Below are 22,601 nucleotides of genomic sequence, written 5' to 3'. Positions count from 1 at the left end.
TCATTGTTTCAATTCTTTGGGCATATACCTGGAAGTGGGATTGCCACCAGGTCATTATGGCAGTTCTATACTTAATTTTTGAGAAACTGCCAAACTCTCTTCCACAGTGGCTACATTTTACATCCCCACCAGCAATGAATGAGTATTCCTATTTTTCTATATCTTCCAACACTTGTAATTTTTTTTTATTTTTAATAGTAGCCATTCTACTGAGTGTGAAATGGTATCTCATTGTGGTTCTGATTTGCATTTCCCTAATGACTAATGATATTGAGCATTTTTGCATGTGCCTTTTGGTCATGTATATATCTTCTCTGGAGAAGTCTTTTGCCCATTTTAAATTTGGTTGTTTGTCTTTTTGTTGTTGAGTTGAAGGATTTCTTTATATATTCAGGATATTAAACCTTTATTGGATATGTTGTTTCCAAGTATTTTCTTCCATTGCATACACTGTCATTTTATTTTCATGATAAAATCCTTTGATGCAGAGAAGTTTTTAATTTTGATGAGGTCCTATTTATCTATTTTTTCTTTTGTTGCCTATGCTTTGGGTATAAAGTCTAAGAAACCACTGCCTAACACAAGGTCCTGAAGATGCTGCCATATGTTTTTTTCTTGCAGTTTGATAGTCCTGGCTTTTATATTAAGGTCTTTGATCCATTTTGAGTGGACTTTTACATGTGGTATGAAGTAGGGGACCACTTTCATTCCTCTGCAAATGGAGATCTTATTTTCCCAGCACCATTTGTTGCAAAGACTATTCTTTCCCAGTGTCAAAAATCAGATGGCCATACACGTGAAGGTTAATTTCTGAACTCTCAATTTGATTCCATTGGTCTATATGTCTGTCCTTGTATAGTACCGCGCTGTTTGTACTACTGTGGTTCTGTAATAAGTTTTAAGATTGGGAAGTGTAAGTTCTCCAACTACATTCTTCTTTTTTAAGACAGTTTTGGCTATCTAGGGCCTCTTAACCTCCAATATATATTTGATGATTGAGTTTTCCATTTCTGCAAAGAAGGTTGTTGGAATTTTGATTGGGAATTGCATTGAATCTGTAAATCACTTTGGGTAGAACTGACATCTTAAAAATATTTAGTCTTCCAATCCATGGACATGGAATATCCTTCCATTTATTTAGGTCTTCTTTGATTTCTTTTAGCAATGTTTTGTAGTTTTCTGTGTATAAGTCTTTTACATCTTTGGTTATATTTATTTGTATATATTTGATTCTTTTAGTTGCTATTGTAAATGGATTTTTCTAAGTTCCTTTTATCGATTGCTCATTGCTGGTTTATGGAAACACTACTGATCTGGGGGTGTTGATCTTGTACCCTACCATTCTGCTGAGTTCATTTTAGCTCTGGGAACTTTGCTGTGGATTTTTCAGGATTCTCTGTATATAGGAACATGTCATCTGCATATAGGGAAAGTTTTACTTCTTTCTTTCAAATTTGGATGCCTTTATTTCTTTTTCTTGCTTAATTGCTCTGGTTAGAACTTTCAGTACAATGCTGAATAATAGCGGTGACACTAGGCATCCTGTCTTGTTTATGATCTTAGAGGGAAAGTTTTTAGTCTTTCACCCGAGTACTATGTTAGGTGTGGGTTTTTTCATATATGCCCTTTATCATGTTGAGGAAGCTTCTTTGTATTCCTAGTTTTCTAAGTGTTTTTATTTAAAAGGGTGCTGGATTTTATCAAATGCTTTTTCTGTATCAATTGGACTCATCACGTGTTTTTTTTTTTTTCCTTTTTTTCTCTTAATGTTGTATATTAATTGATTTTCTTATGTTGAACCACCCTTGCATACCTGGTATAAATCCCACTTGATCATGGTATATAATTCTTTTAGCGTACTGTTGGATTTGGTTTGCTAGCCTGTTTTGAGGACTTTTGCATCAATATTCATTAGAGATATTGGTCTGTAATTTTCTTTTCTTGTGGTAACTTTATCTGGCTTTGGTATAAGGGTGATGTTGGCCTCAAAATGAATTAGGGAATATTCCCTCCTTTTCAGTTTTCTGAAAGTTGAGCAGGATTGGTGTCAATTCTTCTTGGCATGTTTGGTAATCTTCCCCTGTGAAGCTACCTGGTGTTGGACTTTTGTTTTTTGGGAGATTCCTGATTACTGATTCAATCTCTTTACTAGTTATTTGGTTTGTTGAGGTCTTCTATTTCTTCTTGATTCAGCAAAGGTAGTTTATAGTGTTTCTAGAAATCTGTCCATATCATCTAGGTTAATTAATTTGTTGGTATACAGTTGTTCGCAGAACCCTCTTAGAGTTCTTTTTATTTTGGTGGGGTTGGTAGTAATATCTCCCTTTTTATTTCTGATTTTGGTTATTTGTGTCCTCTCTTTTTCTTCATCAGTCTAGCTAAAGGTTTGTCAATTTTACTGATTTTTTTCAAAGAACCAACTTCTGCTTTTGTGATTCTCTCTCATTTTTTATTCTCTACTTAATTTATCTCTGCATTAATCTTTGTTATTTTCTTCTTTCTCCTTGTTTTGGATTTAGCTTGCTCTTCTTTTTCTAGTTCTTCCAATTTTGAAGCAGTTTTATGAGAGAAAATATGTGAAAACCATATATCAGATAAGGATTTAATATCCAGAAAATATACAGATATCCTATAACTCAACAACAAAAGACCAACAATCCAATTAGAAAATGGGCAAAAGACTTGAATAGACATTTCTCCAAAAAAGATATACAAATGGCCAATAAGCACATGCAAAGATGTTCAATATCATTAGCCATTAGGGAAATACAAATCAAAACCACATATCAAACCCTTAGTAAGGCTACTATTAAAGAAAAAAAAAAAAACAAAAAACACTCAACTCATTGCTGGTGGGACTGTAAATTGGTTTACCAGCTGTGGAAGAAGTCTGGCAGTTCCTCGGAAAGTTATAGATAGAATTACCATATGATCCAGCAATTCCACTTGGGATTGCTGAATTGAAAGTAGCAACTTGAACAGATATGTGCACACTGATATTCACAGTGGCATTATTCACAATTGCCAAAAGACAGAAGCAACCCAAGGGTCCATCATCAGATGAATGGATAAACAAAATGTGATATATACATAAGACGGAATATTATTCGGCTGTAAAAAGAAATGACATTCTGATGTATGCTGCAACATGGATGAACCATGAAGGCATCACATTGAGTGAAATAAGCCAGACACAAAAGGAAAAATATTGTATGATCTCGTGGATATGAAATAATTAAAATAAGCAAATTCATAGTCAAAAACTATGAGACAAGTTACCAGGGTCAGGGTGGGGATAGGGAATGGGGAGTTAATGTTTAATTGGTAGAGTTTCTGTTTGGGGTGATGGAAAATTTTGGTAATGTATGGGGGCGATGGGAGTACAACACTGTGAAGGTAATTAATATCAATGAATTGTATACATGAATGTGATTAAAAGGGGAAATTTTAGGTTGTATATAATTTACTAGAATAAAAACTTTAAAAAAACTTTAGGAGACTGTACAATACAGTGAATCCTGACATAAACTACAGACTATAGTTAATAGCACAATTATAATAATACTATTTCATTAATTGTAACAAAGGCATGCCCAGTATTAATAATAGAGAAAGCTGCAAGTGTGAGGGAAGTACATGGGAACTCTGTATTTTCTGCACAATCTTTCTGTAATCCTACAACTTCTCTAATTTTAAAAAAAAAAAAACAGTTTTGTGAGAGTCTTGGCAGGACTGCCAGCAAGCATCTCAGGCATACAGGCATCTGCAACTTAATGATTTCTAAATCTGGTTGCTTATCTTTGCATTTCAACATCTGCACATATTCCCCAACCTTTCCATTAAAAGTTACATTTCATGGTTCAAGAAACACTTTTTCTAATGAGACGTGAATTTGTCATATTGCCAATGTAAGTAACTATTGAGTACAAAGCACAATACTAGATATTGGGGAAAAGAGATGAAAGGTAAATAAGAGGCCACAATCAGCGTTATGCTTAACAACAGGGTCTGGGTTCACACCCTGGCCCCGCCACTTACCAACTGTAGAACATAGATAAATTTCTTCATCTGCTACTCACTAGCTATGACTTTGGGCAAGTTATTGAACCTCCTGTGCTTCAGTTCCCCCAACCATAAAATGGGGAAGATGATATCTATCTTACCGGGTTGTTGTGAAGATTAAATGGGTTGAGATACACTAAGTGTTTAAAAACAGTGACTAGAACATAGTAAGCATTACACAAGTGATGGCTACCATCCCTCATCACCACTGATGTTCAATTAATCTCTCAATCCCAGCTCCATCACTGATATGGTGATAATGATAGTATCTACCTCATGGGATTTGGGTTCATGAAATTAGCAAATAACTTACTGAATATTGAACACTGGAGACCCTCATGAAAACTACTTTTTAATATCTTGTTATTAATGGACCTTACATTCTACTGCAATTGTGATGATCAAATGAGATGATGCATATAAAGTGCTCATAGTGCTTGGTGCCATGTAAATACTCAATAACTGCTACTCATGATGATGGGGCTGAGGATAAGGAGGAGGACACGGAGAAGAAGGATACTGATTTTTGCTCTCAGGAAATCTATGATGTAGTATGGAATATAAGACATGAGGGTACACAGATAACCACATTTGCTTAATTTCCAAGCAGATTCACATATGCCTACATTTAACAGTGGTGAGTCAGCAACAGATATCATTCAAGTCCTCACAAGTATTTGAGATCACTTTTTGCTTGGAGGAAAATGCCAGAGTTGTGGTGACTTCAAGGGTTTGGTAGTTAATGTCATCATTCTTTTCCTGTACTCCATAGACCAAGGGGAATTAAAAACTCTCCCTCGAGAACCCAAACCTTCCCCAAATTGAGTAAGTTATTATGGCAATAGTCTTCTCTTTTCTCAGAACCAAAACTCAAGACAGAGCCAACAACACACTGAGAAAACCCTCTTTTTTTTTTTAAATGTACTTTTAAAACATAATATGCATAAATCTTATTATTTTTAATGTAAAAATGAGCGATCCTAACATACTATGAACCAAAGGACTACTGCTACAGCAATATGAAAATACTGATTCTTCTTAAATACCAGAATGATAGCTTAGGAAATACCAACTCACCAAGAATATATTTAAAACGAAGATTTATTGTGAAACCTTTATGCATGGCTCACTATATGATCAGGCACTACTGGAAGAGCTTTACATGCATGAATTCATTAAATCCTCACAACAAACTTTTCTTATATTATTATCCCCATTTTACAGATAGGAAAATGCTTTTAAGCTTAAGGGCTTAGCTCTTAAATTACATACATATGTTTATTTGTTTTCTTAACTACAGCATTATTTACATGTTTTTACAATTAGGACACCTCAAAATAATGAAAAGAGAATTTCAACTGCTTCTAGAGCCCTGCCTAACACTTGGGAACCCAAGGCAGCTGGTGTTAAAAATACACATGCAATGCATAATCAACTCCTAACCATCATAGTCCTTCATGCTCAGGAGTCAGTCAGTCAAGTGGAACATTTATCCCCTCCTTTTGCATATCCTTCTCCACTCTTGGCTGTTATCTTTTACTTGTTTTCTGATACCATGCTGACACTTGTTTTCATTTTAATCTGGTTTCACTGTAACACAAATCCTGACACTCTTTTCTAGAACTCTGAACAAGTACCATATACATGCAAGACAATTAGTCTGCTTGCTCATAAAATGATAAATCCAGACAATGTAGTTATTGGATAGAGGGTAAATAAATGAAGTCTTGTTCTGCTTTTACTTTTGCCACAGAATATTTGTGGCCCCTTTAATAAGGTTTCTACTCACCAATTGACAGGCATGCTTTATTCTCTCCACAATCCCATCAAGTCCCAAGTATTGTAAAGATAACCACAGTGGCAGGGCACGGAGTTTGTCTGCTGGCTTATTTGATGTAAGACCGGCGACTAAGGTCTGAAAAAACCAAAAGGGGTTTATTACTCAAAGCCATTAAAATCACACAACCAAACGAACTAGCTACCATTTATTACACACTTAGCATGTGACAGATACTATGCTAGGTGCTTTGCTTGCACTATACATCTGGTCAGCCAACAATTCTATGAGGTAAGTACTCTAGGCAACTCAGCTCAGAGACCTTGCTTTGTCCAACGGTTCACGACTAAGAAGTGGCAGAGCCATGATGAGAATTCAGATCAATCAAATCCCAGAGCCAGAGCTCTTTGCCACTCAAGAGACAGCCCCTTCCACAGCTGCTCTGAGTGCCCTCAAATACCTGAACATTATCAACTAAGCAAAACATGAATGTTTTAGTAGTAAGCACTTAAAGCTTATGTTGAATGTGTCTATCACTAACCAATCCACTCTCAAGAACCACTGCTATGGTTTTGTATAAAATATCATGTTACAACCTTTTGGGCAATAGGATCAGGAGCCTTAAAATACTCCAATTCAGTAATTCCACTTCTAGAAACATATTCTAAGGAAATAATTTGAAATATAGAAAGATGTTCATTGTGTCATTATTTCAGTAACAAAAATGTGAAAACATCCTAAAAGTTCATAAATGGAGAACAATTAAATTGCTTACTAAGTGTGCCAGTTTGAATGTATTATGACCCCCAGAAAAAGCCACATTCTTTGATGTAGTCTTCTGGGGCAGACATTTTGGTGCTGATTAGATTTCCATGGAAATGTGCCCCACCCAACTGTAGGTGATAACTCTGATGAGATATTTCCATGGAGGCATGGCCCCACCGATTCAGGGTGGGCCTTGATCAGTGGAGCCATATAAATGAGCTGAAGGGCAGAGGGAACTCAGTGCAGCTGTGAGTGACATTTTGAAGAGAAGCTACAGCCAAGAGGGACACTTTGAAGAAAGTACAGGAGCTGCAGATGAGAGACATTTTGAAGATGGCCGTTGAAAGCAGACTCTTGCTCCGGAGAAGCTAAGAGAGGACAAATACCCCAAGTGCAACTAAGAGTGACATTTTTGAGGAACTGCAGCCTAGAGAGGAACGTCCTGGGAGAAAGCCATTTTGAAACCAGAACTTTGGAGCAGACGCCAGCCACGTGCTTTCCCAGCTAACAGAGGTTTTCCAGACACCATTGGCCATCCTCCAGTGAAGGTACTCGATTGCTGATGTGTTACCTTGGACACTTTATGGCCTTAAGACTGTAACTGTTTAACTAAATAACCCCCCTTTATAAAAGCCAGTCCATTTCTGGTGTTTTGCATTCCGGCAGCATTAGCAAACCAGAACACTAAGTGGTAAGAGTATTATGCAGACATAAAATGTCATAAAAATTCTTATAAGCATAGGGAAGTATGGGGAAAATGAATAGGAAAATATATGTTACCATTTCACTTACATTAACAATATTTTCTGGAAATGATTAGAAGGAACCACAAAAAAAAGTACTAGAAGCAGAATAAAGGAAATTTTTTGCCTTTCCCCTTTACATTTCTGCATTTAGCCCCAAACTGAATGATGATTATTAGCCACTCCTTATCCTCTTCCTTGTAAGAGCAAGCTTACCAAGGCAGGATCGTCATGTTTGTAAAGTGTCACTGCAGGAACTGCTGGCAAGCCCAGCCATGGGCCAGGAGTCAATGTCATGCTATCACATTTGGTTGCAGCCTACCAAAAGGAGAACAACTTTTGTCAGATTATCTGACAGAATACATAAATTCAACACCCTCTTCCATTCATAAAAACAGTGGTTAATTTTTAATTCCTTCTTAAAAACACCAATATTTAGTAAATTAACAACATACCAGCACTGATGAGGAGACATAACCTAGAGCCAATGTTGCCAGATTCACACTGGAAGAAAAGACACCAGTCTAAGGATGAATTATTTACTGTTGCATATTCACTATGCAGGTACTTAAAAAAAGGCTGGGTTGTTGCAAGCTGATATTTAAATATCTTTCATCTGTGTTATTGGCTTTTATGACAACAGAAAATGTGGTTTATACAAATTTCAGGAAAACCTTGAAAATACATTTTAATCAAGATATATTTCAGGGGATACCTCCTACTTATGTTGTCTAATGAGTGTACCATTTTTTATCTTTCATAGCTTTTTTCTTTCCAGTCATTATTCTTTCCCTGAAGGATAAAATAAAAAAGAAACCTACCTAGCATGACCTGGTGGATATGGGCTATTGTGGGCTGTCCTGCTTTCTCTCTCCTTTCTTCTCTTAATGGCACGCCAACTGCCTTCTGGGAACCACCCCGATCTCTTCTATCAGACCACAAGCTTTGGGTGGAGGAGATACCACAACTACCTGCTCCGGAGGCAAAGAACCTAACTCATCGATGTTACATTTCCCTGGCCACAGTAACTGATTGGTTCAGTAGGAGACTTCTGCAGGAACTTCAGGCCCATTGAACAAGAACTCTGAAAGGCCGGAGCTGCTGCAACTACCTTGCATCATATTAGGAGATTTTCCTCTGTGGAGCCAACACAGAGGAAATTAAGAGGGAGAGAGAGAGACACAGACACAGAGTCCTGATTGACACTATGCCTACAGCCAGTCCTAACACTGGTCTTTTCAGGTATCTGAACCAATAAAATCTCCTCTTCTTATGCCAATCGGTATTATTTTGTCATTTAGGAATAAATAGGAATAAATGTCACTACAAATAAGAGCCTGCATTTCCTTCCTCCATGAACAGCTGTGTGCAGGGCCAACATGGAGCAAACGTCATCATCTACTTACCCCTCCACATGAAGCCACATGCCGTACTTCTCACAGAGTTCTTTCAAACGTCCGATCTTATCTGTGTGCCCTACTGCTGCAGTTCCTAGGATTAGACAAACAAAAACAATACTAAAAGGAGCAAATACTTTCTGAGTCTTTATAGCATCACAGCTTTTACATAAAGTGTCTCCTCATGGGGGAAGTAACTTACCACATTCCTATTTCATTGAGATTTTCTTTGTGGATTTTTAAATCAATTTTTGCAAGTTGATTATGCAAGTTTTGAAAAGAATGTGTACTTTTATATGTACCTATTAAATCAAGCCTGTTAATTGTTGTTATTTAAATTCCTCTCCTATACTTATTTTCTACTTCATCTGTTGATTATTCAAATATCCCACCAAGATGGTGGGTTTGTCAATTTATACTTGTATTCTAACAGTTTTTCCTTATATTTTTTCAAAGTTACATTCATAACATTCATAAACATTCAAACTGTTATATCACTTAGATTATAACTTTCATTAATGTGAAGTCTATTTCACCTCACACTAATACGCAACAGTGCTTTCTTTTTGTTAGCATTTGCCCTAGACAGCCTTTTCCACCCTTTTATTTTTTGTGTCACTTTCTCAGTTACTTTGATTTAGGTGTATTCCTCATAAAGAGTGCACAGATGAATTTGTTTTTTCATCCAATTTGAGAGATTCTTTCTTTTAATATAGGTCATGTATTCTGAAGCCAGTTAAAAATGTTAAACACTCTGCCAGTTTCTTGGTAAATTGTTACACAACAGATTTGCTGGGCAGATCCTCTCTTCAAAGACAGAGCATAAATAAAATGTAGGGTCATGCACTCTCCCAAATGTTAAACAACTAAGATTTTAAAACCTCACCAAATGCCTCAAAACACACTAAAGAAAATGACTCTACTGTGCCAGGAAAAGGACTGAAATCCACCCCCACCACACACATACATAAATGTATCTTAAATTAAAAAAACAAACTTAACTGACACATTTAGTGTGGTTGAAACAAGATCATATGCCAATGTATGGGTTATCTCACATGACCTTCACCAAAATATAAAGCAAAGTGCTGTGCTTTAGTGACAGGATGGCAACCAGATTCCCTTTCCAAATGTTCTGGCAATGTCTGCTGACTGGGAATGTGTACTCTTACGTTTAGGTCTATAATCCATTAGTATTTAATTTTTGCACACAGCGTGAGGTAAGAATCGAGGTTCAATTTTTTCCCAAATGGATATCTCATTATTCTGAGATCATTGTTGAAGAAAACTATCCTTTCTCTATTGAATAATTTTGGTATCTTTGTATAAAAAATCAGGTGACCATATACATGAGGGTCTATTTCTGAATTCTCTATTTTCTTCAATTAATCTCAAATAATCTTAATTATTTGTAACTTCATAGTAAGTCTTGAAATCAGATTGGATAAGTCTTCCAAATTTGGTCCCTTTCAAAATTATTTTACCTATTTTTATATCCGTTGTGATTCCATGTAAATTTTACAGTCAGCTTATCAATTTCTACAAGAAAGTTTGATGAGATTTTTGATAGGAATTGGGTTGACTCCATAAATCAGTTTCAGGAAATTTGAGTCTTTCAATACCATGTACACATACATGGTATAACTTTCCATTTACTAGCAACACCCTGAATTTCTCTCAGGAACAATCTGTAATTTTCAGTGCACAGATCTTGAATATAGTTTAGGTTTATCCATAAATGTTTCATGTTTTTTGATGCTATTATAAATGGTATTTTTAAATTCAATTTCCAATCATTCATTGATGGTATGCAGAAACACAATTGATATTTTCATGTTGACCACACATCTTGCAACTTTGCTAAATCCATTTATTAGTTCTACAGCTTTTCTTTTTACTTAGGACCTTCTATCTATGCAATCAAGTCATCTGCAAACAAAGACAGCTTTACTTTTTCCTTTTCAATTCCTATTCCGTTAATTTTTTTTTTAACCCTATGCCCTCTCCAGGACTTAAATACAATGCTGAACACAACACAGGAGGTAGACAGGAGGTAGAACAGAAACAAGTAGTTGACCTGCTGTCTACAAGGTAGTATTTAAATATGACTTTTTTTTTTTTTTTTAGGAAGAGTAAGATGAGAGAAGCACTTACAATCTAAATTAAAAATTATATACCAGGGCGACGGCACAGAGAGAAGTGGAAGGTAGTTAGTCCCCGGGAACAACTAATGAACAACCAGGAACAACTAGTAAGTAATCTGAAATAACTGCTGGGGGACAACCGTGACTGTCCACACATCGTACACCAACCTGGATTGAGAGGAATGCCTGAGACTGCAGCATAAAATCTGTAAGGAAAAGCTGCAGAACCGCACTGGGAGACCTCCCCCAATGGCAGGCTGAACAGCAAAACCTCGCTGTGGTACAAAGCAGCACTCCCTGAACAAGCGAATATACCTCAGTCCAGCTCCAATTGGGGATTTAATTAACAAATGTGGACTACTCAATACAAGTTACAAATCCCCAAAAAGCAAACAGAAGCTTTTAGTGATGACTGACGTTAAAGAACCAGAAGACTCCGCTGTCCCAAGAGGGAGAGCCCAGAAGACCAGGTGTTACCTCTGGCCGATGAGTGAAACTGGGGGTCCGTGGACTGGCTCTGAAAGGGGGCTTTCTGTGCCTTTTTCTCTCTCAACTTGAGTGGCTCAGTGGAAAAAACCTCAGCCATTTTCAGTTTGCAGTGCTTTGACCCAGACAAGGGTAGAGATAGCAGAGTCAGAGAGACAAAGAACCTATTTAAATGAAGATGATAACTCCCTAGGGGATGTATCTTCTCTAAGAGGAAGGAGGTGGTGCCCAGCTCTACTACCGGCCTTCCATTCAGAACCAGACCCCAGAGCTTGGGGGAAAACAGCCAAACAGAAACTAAGGGGGCCTCACCTTCTTACACCAGTCAGGAGCAACAGGCTGACAGGTGCCACCTGCTAGGCAGGTTAGGAAAAGCACAGTGGCTTGAGGCCTCACAAGGTGTGTCAATCTTCTAAGACACATCCTCAGGGAAACCTGATACTGAATATTGCCCCCTTCTGAGACCTGAGCCAGTTCTGGTCTGGGAAAACATGATTGGGGTAAACAAGGAAGCAAGATACAGAAAACTACAACCTACACTAAGAAAAATGAAGATACGGCCCAGTCAAAGGAAGAAACTTACACTTCAACTGAGATACAAGAATTTAAACTACAAATGCTAAATCAATACAACAAGTTTAGGGAAGATATGGCAAAAGCGATGAAGGGTATAATGAAGACACTGGGTGAACATAAGGTAGAAATCGAAAGTTCGAAAGAACAACTGGAAGAATCTATGGAAATGAAAGAGGCAACACAAGAGATGAAAGACACAATGGAGACATACAACAGCAGATCTCAAGAGGCAGAAGAAAACACTCAGGAACTGGAGAACAAGACCCCTGAAATCCTACACACAAAAGAACAGATAGGGAAAAGAATGGAAAAATATCAGCAAAGCCTCAGGGAATTGAATGACAACATGAAACGCATGAATGTACGTGTCATGCATGTCCCAAAAGGAGAAGAGAATGGAAAAGGGGCAGAAGCAATAATAGAGGAAATAATCAATGAAAATTTCCCATCTCTTATGAAAGACATAAAATTATAGATCCAAGAAGTGCAGCGTACCCAAAACAGAATAGATCTGAATAGGCCTGTGCCAAGAAACTTAATCAGATTTTATCAAATGTCAAAGACAAAGAGAGAATCCTGAAAGCAGCAAGGAAGCTTGATAAGACTATGTCCGGATTTCTCAGTAGAAACCATGGAAGTGGTGTGATACATTTAAGATACTGAAAGAGAAAAACTGCCAACCAAGAATCCTATATCCAGCAAAACTGTCCTTCACAAATGAGGGAGAGTTTAAAATATTCTCTGACAAACAGACAATAAGAGAGTCTGTGAACAAGATACCTGCTCTACAGGAAATACTAAAGGGAGCACTACAGACAGATAGGAAAAGACAGGAGTGAGAGGTTTGGAACAAAATTTTGGGTGATGGTAGCACAACAATGTAAGTACACTGAAAAAAATGACTGTGAGTATGGTTGAAGGAGGAAGATTAGGAGCATGAGGGACACCAGAAGGAAAGAGGAAAGATAAAGACTGGTACTGTATAGCTCAGTGAAACCTAGAGCTCTCAACAATTGTGATAAAATGTACAAATATGTTTTTACATGAGTGAGAACAAATGAATGTCAACCCTGCAAAGTGCTAAAAATAGGGTGGTACTGGGGAAAAAATACAACCAATGCAAACTAGAGACTATAGTTAACAGAAACGTTGTATTACGCTTCTTTTAATGTAACAAAGACAATATACCAAAGCTAAATGCCTATAAGAGAGGGACATAAGGGAGGGGTATGGGACTCTTGGCATTGGTGATGTTGTCTCTTTTATTGTACTTTAGTTTAATTCTATCTTCCTTTTGTTGCTTCCTAGCTGTCATGTTTTTGTTTTGTTTTTCTTCCTCTTTTTTCTTTTTCTTTTGTCTGTCTTCTTTGATTCTTCCTCCTTCTTTGTGGAAGAAATGGGGATGTCCTCATATAGTGGTGGTGGTGGTGAATACATAAATACATGACTACACAGGGAACCATCAATTGTTTACTTAGGATGGAATGTATGCTGTGAACAAAACCGTCATAAAAAAAAAAAAACAGGTTGATGAAGAAACCTTGAGGGCACTATATTGAGTGAAATAAATCAGACACATAAGGACACATATTGCGAGGTCTCACTGATATGAACTAATTATAATATGTAAACTCATAAATATGAAATATAAGTTACCAGGATATGGAACAAGGCTAAAGAATGGGGAGCGGTTGCTTATTATGAGCAGAATGTTCAACTAGGTTGAACTTAAATGTTTGGAGATGAACAGAGGTGATGTAAGCACGTTATGAGAATAACTAACAGTGCTGAATGGTGCATGAATGTGGTGGAAAGGGGAAGCTCAGAGTCGTGGATGTCACCTGAAGGAAAGTTGGAGGTTAAAAGATGGGAATGTACAAAGCAGTGAATCCTGTGGTGGGCAATGTCCATGATTAACTTTACAAATGTTAGAAATCTCTTTCAGGAACTAGAACAAATGTATGACACTATAACCAGAAGTTAATAATGCAGGCACATATAGGGAAAAAAATATACCTATTGCAAACTATATACTATAGTTAGTAGTATTAGCATTCTTTCATCAACAGTAATACATGTGCTATACCAATACTATGAGTCAATAATGGAATGGGGGTGGTTAGTGGTATGGAAGGATTTGAGTTTCCTTTTTTTGTCTTTATTTCTTTTCTGGAGTAATGAAAATGGTATAAAAATTGAAAACAAATTAACTGTGGTGATGGTTGCACAGCTGTATGATGGTACTGTGGGCAACTGACTGTACACTTTGGATCTCTGGATAATTGTATGGTTTGTGAACAATCTCAATAAAATTAAATTAAAAAAAATTATACACCAACACGCATAAAATAACTCCCCAAACAAACTGACAACTAAAGGGACTCTAACAAGCCAACTTTAATTTTAATTAATTTAATTTTAATTAAATATTATAATTTTCATCATAATGCTGTCATAGACTATCTTAAACATGAGACTCAAACATTTATTTTTTAGGCTAAGTACCTAGCTTCTCTCTCATATATCCAAAATGGAACATTCAGGTTTGTGATACCTACCAGCATTTGCAACAAGCAACAGGGGCAGTCTTCCTCGTTCTGTATCATCTTTAATCAGTTTCTCCAAGAAGGCAACATCCTGGGACCAAAAGACAAACCAGAAAAACATAAGATGACTAGCATAAAAGTTACTATAACGAAAAATTATGACTTCCAAAAGAAGCAGATGACTCCCAAATTAACCTTATCTCAAACCACGTCTGAATGTTCATGAAGGTTGGCTGACATATGGGTCAGAAGCATGTGGCTCTTAGGGAATCGTGTAATTACTATGTCTCCTCTTTTAAGTAGAAACATAGCAGTTCAATTAAGCACCAGAATTTCCTTCTAAACATTTAAACATTGAAGGCAGATGACTCTCAAACTAACCCCTTGACAGTTTTGTTTTCTCAAAGCGTAAGAGTGGAAATCAAATAGTTTTCCTTAAAGACTAATTAGAAAAATTAGTTGACGTTAGACTTGAGTTAAAATCTGTGCATACACAGGACCAAAAATTCTCTAGTTTTAAACATTTACATTTAAAGAAAATGTTCTGCACCCACCAAAAATCAGCCAAGAATGCATCTCTAATGTTGCATCTGAACCAGAAAATGCAATTACCTTGGGGAAAAAACAAACAAATTAAAAAAAAAAAAAAAAACAATATACAGAGCCCTAAAATCAATCTCTTTTGCTTCTGGCTAAAGTATGGAGATGCTTATCAGTGATACATCTTAAAAAAAAAAAACTCTAGCAGAACCCGAACCAAAGATTACAATGTAGAACCTCATTTTCAAAATCTGCCCGTTCACAAATCCAGACAACAATGATAAACCTTTAAAATTAAAAGTGTCAGAGGGAAATTCTGGTGCCTAATTGGACTGCATGATTCTCTTTAAAAGAGAAGACATCATGAGTACAAGACCCCTAAGAGCCACATGCTTCTGACCACATGCCAGCCAAACTTCATGGCCATTCAAACAGAAAAGCAATGAAAAGAGCTAAGCAATAAATCAATTAGCTAATACTTCTCTGGAGACCAGCGAATTTCAGTTGAAAGGAATACACAGTTTCAAAACACAATTTTGTGCTACTATTTTACAAATCAAAAGGCTAACTTACCATCTGATGTTGAGATCCAAACATAGTGTTACAGGGCACACGACACAAGCAGGGAAAGGGCAAGCCCAGCTGCAAGGGGGAACACACAAATTTACAAAAAAGGATCTTTGTCACCATTCACTTTTGTCCCCAAAAGACAAACCATAATTATTTTTAAAAATCTCTCTCTTTAGGAGCTCTTAATATTACAATAGATGTTAAACATTCACAAAGTCAAGCAAAAAAAAAGTGAATTCTCAGAAGTTGAGATGTCTTATAACGGGATTTAAACAATGCAGAATTTTCTAAATTAGTCAAGTCATTATTTCTGGTATATGCTAGAACATACCAAAACACAAAAACACCTTCCCCAAAAGAGAAACAACTGAGTTCTGAGCATTTTGGGGGACAATTTGGGATTCTTCCTCCAGACATACAGGTAAATAACATCAGCCAAAGGCAAAGAATATTACCTTATTTCTGGGTGCACCCACCCCTAAAATGTGATAAATATGGACTAGCAGATGTACATTTCTTAAGAGAAGTGAAACCACTATTATGGAAGGAGACAATTACTGTCAAATTAATTTTAGATTCTTCATTTTTAGCTTCCAAACACATGAGAAGTTTATAGTTTTAGGAATTTTAAGCAGTTGTAGCATACTTTCTGTACAACAAAGACAATAACATTTAAAGGCAAAAATTTAATAAGCATTTAATTCACACATTTTCTTCACTAAAGGATGTTTTAAAAAATATTGAGATACCAATAAAACAAACAAAAAATACAGAGATTAAACCACCAATCTCCCAATATTAAACTTTAGCACAAAATCTTCCAGATATTTTCTCAGTATAAATAAATGTATTTATACACAAATATATTTTTATGGGTATAGAAACATACCTACCAGAGTATTTGTAAAAATAACATTTTTGGAAAATAAAAATGTATATAATCCATGCAAATAATAACCCAAAAAGAGCTTGGATAGCTATACTCATATTAGACAAAATAGACTTTAGTCAAAAACTATTAGAAGCGAAAAAGGACATTATATATCGATAAAAGAGTCAATTCAACAAGAAGAGATAACAGTTATAAACATATATGCACCTAAAAACAGGGCCCAAAAAATATGAAGCAAATATTGACAGAACTGAAGGAATATACAGACAGTTCTCCAATAATAGCTGGGAGATTTCAATGCACCGCTTTCAATGTTGGATAGAACATCTAGACAAGGAAACAGAGGACTTGAATAACACTACAAACCACCTAGATTTAAAAGACATTATACAATACTTCATCCAACAACAGAAAGATACACAATCTTCTCAAGTTCACATGGATCATTCTTTAGGCTAGACTTTGTTAGGTCACAAAGTAAGTATAAATAAATTTTAAAAGATGAAATCATACAAGGTATCTCTTCCAACTACAATGGAGTGATGCTAGAAATCAATAACAGAAGGAAAACTAGAATATTAACAAATAGATATTACATTATTAATTTAACAATTAATTGGTAATTGATAATAATATTAAACAACACACTCTTAAACAATCAATGGCTTAAAGAAAAAATTAAAAAGGACATTAGGAAGTATCTTGAGACAAATAAAAATGAAAACATAACATACCAAAACTTATGGAATACAGCGAAAGCAATGCTCAGAGGGAAATATATAGCTATAATGCATATATTAAAAAAGAAAGAGTTCAAACCAATAAGCTAACTACACATAATGAAGAACCAGAAGAAGAACAAGCTAAACCAAAGGTGGAAAAACTCCTAGAAAGGCAAATTACATAAACTATCCTAAGAAGAAATAGAAAATCTGAACGGATATGACAAGTAAAGAAACTGAGTGGCTAATCAAAACTCTTCCAACAAAGAAAAGTCCAGAACCAGATTGCTTCACCAGTGAATTCTACCAAACATTTAAAGACAATTAACACCAATCCGTCTCAAACTCTCCCCAAAAAAGTAAAGACGAGGGAACATTTTCTAACTCATTCTATGACAGCATTGCCCAGCATAAACAAACCTGGATAAAGACAGCACAAGAAAATTACAAAGTAGTTTCCCTTATGAACATGGATGCAAAAATTCTCAACAAAATACTAGCAAACTGAATCTTACAGCATATTAAAAGGATTATATACTCTGATTCATTGGGATTCATTTCAGGAATGCAAGGGTGGCTCAACATACGAAAATCAATGTAATACTTCACATTAATAGAATGAAGAAAAAAAAATACAAGGACATCTAAACTGACGCAGAACAGGCTTTGACAAAATCCAACATCCATTCATGATAAAAAATACTCAGAAAATTAGGAATAGAAGAGAATTTCCTCAACATGATAAAGGTCATATATGAAAAACCCACAGCTAACATCATACTCAATGGTGAAAGACTGAAAGCTCTCCCTCTAAGATCACGAACAAGACAAGGATGCCCATTGTCACCACTGTTATTCAGTATTATACTAGAAGTTCTAGCCAGAGGCATTAGGCAAGAAAAAGAAAAAAGGGCATCCAAAAATGGAAAGAAAGAAGTAAAATTAGTCTCAGAAGACATGATCCTATATAAAGAAAACCCCAAAGAATCCACAAGAAAGCTACTAGAAATGATACACATATTCAGCAGGGTGAAAGATAAACACACAGTTGTGTTTCTATACAAGAAAACAATTCCATTTACAATAACATATAAAAGAATAAAATATCTAGAAATATATTTAACCAAGAAAGTGGAAGACTTGTACACTGACAACTACAAAACACTACTGAAAGAAATTAAAGTAGATCTAACTAAGTTTAAAGACATCCTGAGTTCATGGATTGGAAGACTTAATATTGTTAAAATGTCAATACTACCCAAAAAGATCTACAGATTCAAAGCAATCCCTATCCAAATTCCAGGAGCCTTATTTGCAGAAATGGAAAAGCCAATCTTCAAATTCATAAGGAATTGCAAGGGCCCCAAATAGCCAAAACAATTTTGAAAAAGAAGAACAAAGTTGGAAGACTCACACTCCCTGATTTCAAAACTTAGAACAAAGCCACAGTAATCAAAACAGTGTGGTACTGTCATAAGGATAGACATATGGACCAACGGAATAGGATCGAGAATTCATAAACAGTCCCACACATATATGGCCAACTGATTTTCAACAAGGATACCAGGTACATCCAATGGGGAAAGAACAGTCTTTTCAACAAATGGTGCTGGGAAAACTGGATTTCCACATGTGAAAAAATGAAGTTGGACCCTGATCTCACACCATATACAAACATTAACTCAAAATGGATCAATGACCTAAATATAAGAGCTAAAACCATAAAACTGTTAGAAGATAACATAGTGGAAACCTTCATGACCTTGGATTTGGCAGTGATTTCTTAGATTTGATGTCTAAAGCATGAGCAACAAAAGGAAAAAGAGATAAAATGGATTTCATCAAAATTAAAAACTTTGTATATCACAGACACTATCAACAAAGTGAAAGACCTATAGAATGAAAGACAATACCTGAAAGTCATATATCTGATACAGGGTTACTATCCACAATATATAAAGAATTCCCACAACTTAGCAACAAAAAGACAACTCAATTTAAAAATGGGCAAAGACTTTAACAGACATTTTTCCATTGAGGATAAACAAATGGCCAAAAAGCACTTGACAAGACATTCAACAGAATTAGCTGTTATGGACTGAATCATGTCCCCTCAAAAGACATGTTCAAGTACTAACACCCAGTCCTATTAACGTGTTCTCAGTTGTATTTACACATGCTCTTTGAAGGATATGTGAAGAATCTTTGAAGATGTTATTAGTTAAGATGAGGCCAAATCAACCCAGTTTGACTTCAGCCCTTATAAGGAGGGAGAATTAGGACAGAGAGGCCATGTGACAGAAACAGAGATTAAGTCATATCTGATTGCCTGCAAGCCACCATCAGAACCCTACAGACTTCAGAGGAAGTACTGCCCTGCAAACACCTTGATTTTGGACATCTAGCCTCCAGAACTGCGAGACAATTCCTGTGGTTTAAGCCAACTCATCCATGGTACTTTGTTACAAGCAATCCAGGCAACTGAAGACAGTAGTCACTAGGAAAATGCAAATCAAAACTACAGTGAGTGAGGTCATCAACAACTTACATCAACAGCAAGACAGCTACTGAAAACCTCTCCCCAGAGATTCAGCAAAAAAAAAAAAAAAAAAGGACAATTCTCACTTGTTTGGAACCCTGGAGAAGGATCCCACAATCAGGTAGGAGACGTCTGCTCCGGTCCAGCAGTCTTCTCCCATCCCCTTCACTCATCCCACACAGCTTGGAAAGAGCCCAGAGGCAGCAGCTGGGATCCGTCCTACCTCCCACCAGAGACACAGACTATAAAATCTTTCACAGCAGTGAGACAGATCCCCACCTAGATCCAGACACAGAAACCCAAGCTTACAGGGCCCCAAGGCAGGACGTAAGTCACTGGGGAGGGCAGAATATGAAAGGGTAACAAGGAGGAGTTTCCAAAATGGAGGATTAGGGAGGGAACAGCAGAATCCTTCTCCAAAGCAGCAATCAGCCAGGCAGAAACTGCCAAATCAACTATTTGGGGACCCAGGGGAAAGGGGAGGACATCTCATGGCCAGGTCAGTGAAGGACAAAGAATCTGAGAAAACGCAGTCAGAGACTGATTCCAGCTGTGGGTCCTGGTGCCCATCTCCCATCCTTGAGGAAAACAGCAGCGATCCTTGCCTGGGGGACAGCTGCAGGCTGGGGAGGCAGTGGAAATCCTCCGTCGCAAGAACAGTGGGGGAGAGATCCCCACACTGAACTAGATTTTGGCAGGTAAAGTGAGGGCACAGGAACCCCACAGTTTCAGCCCCGCTGAGTCAGACGCTCACAGGCTCCAGTAGGTAAACAGCTCTGAGGACGAATAAGTAGCCAAGGATCGCCATCTGCTAAGCAAGCCAGAAAATGCAGGGCTTTTCAGACCCCTGCCAGACCCTATCACAGGCACACTGGAGCTGGTCTGCAGCCTCTGCATGGGTACCTGGCCCTGTTTTGGCTGAGAAATATGGATGACCCAAATGTGAAAGAAGTGCCCTAATACAAACCCATGCAATAACTAAATTCTGGACAAGAGAGAGAAACTGACCTTCAGAATAGACCCATCAAGATAACGAGATGACCAGATATCAGCAAAAAATCACAAGGCATACTAAAACTCAAGAAGAAATGGCCCAGTCAAAGGAACAGATCAGAATCAGAGGAGACACAGAATCTGGAACAACTAATCAAAGATGTGCAAACAAATCTCCTGAAATCAGTTCAAAGAAATGAAGGAAAATGTGTATAAAGAGATTAAAAAAGACACCAGAAGAGATAAAGAACAATTTGAAAGACTATACAGAAAAAATAACACACTTTTTTCATAATAACAGACATTATGAAAATAAAAGACATTGTAGATGAAATTTAAAATATACTGGAGACACACAACAGCAGATCTGAAGAGGCAGAAGAATCAGTGAACTAGAAGACAAAGCAACCTAATTTGAATGGACAAAAGAACAACTGGAGAAAAAAATGGAAAATGGAAAAATTTGAGCAGGGTCTCAAGGAAATGATTGACAACACAAAGCACACAAGTATATGTATCATGGGTGTCCCAGAAGGGGAAGAGAAGGGAAAAGGGCCAGGAAGAATATCTGAAGGAATAATGGCTGAAAATTTCCCAACCCTTATAAAAAGACATAAATATGCAAATCCAAGAAGCCCAAAGTACTCCAAACAGAATAAATCCAAATAGACCTACTCCAAGACACATACTAATCACACTGTCAAATGACAAAGAAGAGAAAATTCTGAAAGCAGCAAGAAAAAAGTGATTCACCAAATAAGCCAAATAAGAATAAATGCTGATTTCTCATCAGACACTATGGAGGCAAGAAGTTAGTGGTAAGATATATTTAAGATATTGAAAGAGAAAAATTGCCAGCCAAGAATTCTCTACCCAGCAAAGGTGTCCTTCAAAAATGAGGGAGAGTTTAAAATAGTCACAGATAAACAGACGTTGAGAGAATTCATTAAAAAGAGACTGGCTCTATGAGAACTACCAAAGGGAGTTCTGCCTGCTGAAAACAAAAGACAGGAGAGAGAGATCTGGAGGAGGGTATAGAATTGAAGAGTATTGATACGGGTAACTTAAATAATAGAGAGAGGAAAATATAGATTTGACAAATAAACACCAAAGGATAAGATGGTTGAATTAAGAACTGCTTTTGCAATAATAACTTTGAATGTTAATGGATTAAACTCTCCAATCAAAATACACAGATTGGCAGAATGGATTAAAAAATATGATCCATCTATATGCTGTTTACAAGTGACTCACTTTAGACTCAAAGATACAAATAGGTTGAAAGTGAAAGGATGGAAAAAGATTTTCCACACAAGTAGTAACCAAAAAAATGCTGGGGTAATTATACTAATATCATACAAAGTAGGCTTTAAATACAAAAATTTTATAAGAGATAAAGAAGGACACTATATATTAACAAATGGGGTAATTCACCAGGAAGAAATAACAATCACAACTATCTATGCTCCTATTCAAGATGCCCCAAAGTACATGAGGCAAACACTGGAGTAACTGAAAGGAGTAATAAACAACTCTACCATAATAGTGGGAGAGTTCAACACACCACTCTCTCCAATAGAGAGAATATTTAAACCATCTAAACAGAGGATCAATAAAGAAACAGAACCTAAATAATATAATAAATGAACTAGACCTAAAAAACATATATAGACTACTGCTTCACAGGAGAATTTTACCAAGTGTTCCAAGAAGAATACCATTCCTGCTCAAACAGTTCCAAAAAGTTGAATTAGAGGGAATACTACCTAACTCATTCTATGAAGCCATCATCACCTTAATACCAAAGCAGGATAAAGATACAAGAAAAGAAAACTTCAGACCAATCTCT

At 36.6% G+C, this 22,601-nt stretch overlaps 1 protein-coding gene across 4 annotated transcripts in view; it reads right to left on the bottom strand.

Moving 5' to 3' along the window:
• PDXDC1 (pyridoxal dependent decarboxylase domain containing 1) overlaps positions 1-22,601 on the bottom strand; it is an 84,165-nt gene that overhangs the window by 13,029 nt on the left and 48,535 nt on the right. For all 4 annotated transcript variants that reach the window (XM_037814138.1, XM_037814140.1, XM_037814136.1 and 1 more), the window contains exons 7-12: positions 15,610-15,678; positions 14,509-14,587; positions 8,754-8,838; positions 7,803-7,851; positions 7,564-7,665; positions 5,852-5,977 (exon numbers count right to left, since the gene is read on the bottom strand). In XM_037814138.1, the coding sequence (XP_037670066.1) occupies positions 5,852-5,977; positions 7,564-7,665; positions 7,803-7,851; positions 8,754-8,838; positions 14,509-14,587; positions 15,610-15,678 (510 nt within the window). The remainder of the gene's footprint in view (positions 1-5,851; positions 5,978-7,563; positions 7,666-7,802; positions 7,852-8,753; positions 8,839-14,508; positions 14,588-15,609; positions 15,679-22,601) is intronic.

Source organism: Choloepus didactylus, chromosome 21, assembly GCF_015220235.1.
Source record: "Choloepus didactylus isolate mChoDid1 chromosome 21, mChoDid1.pri, whole genome shotgun sequence".
NCBI lineage: Eukaryota > Metazoa > Chordata > Mammalia > Pilosa > Megalonychidae > Choloepus > Choloepus didactylus.
This window is presented reverse-complemented; position numbering and strand designations above follow the sequence as displayed.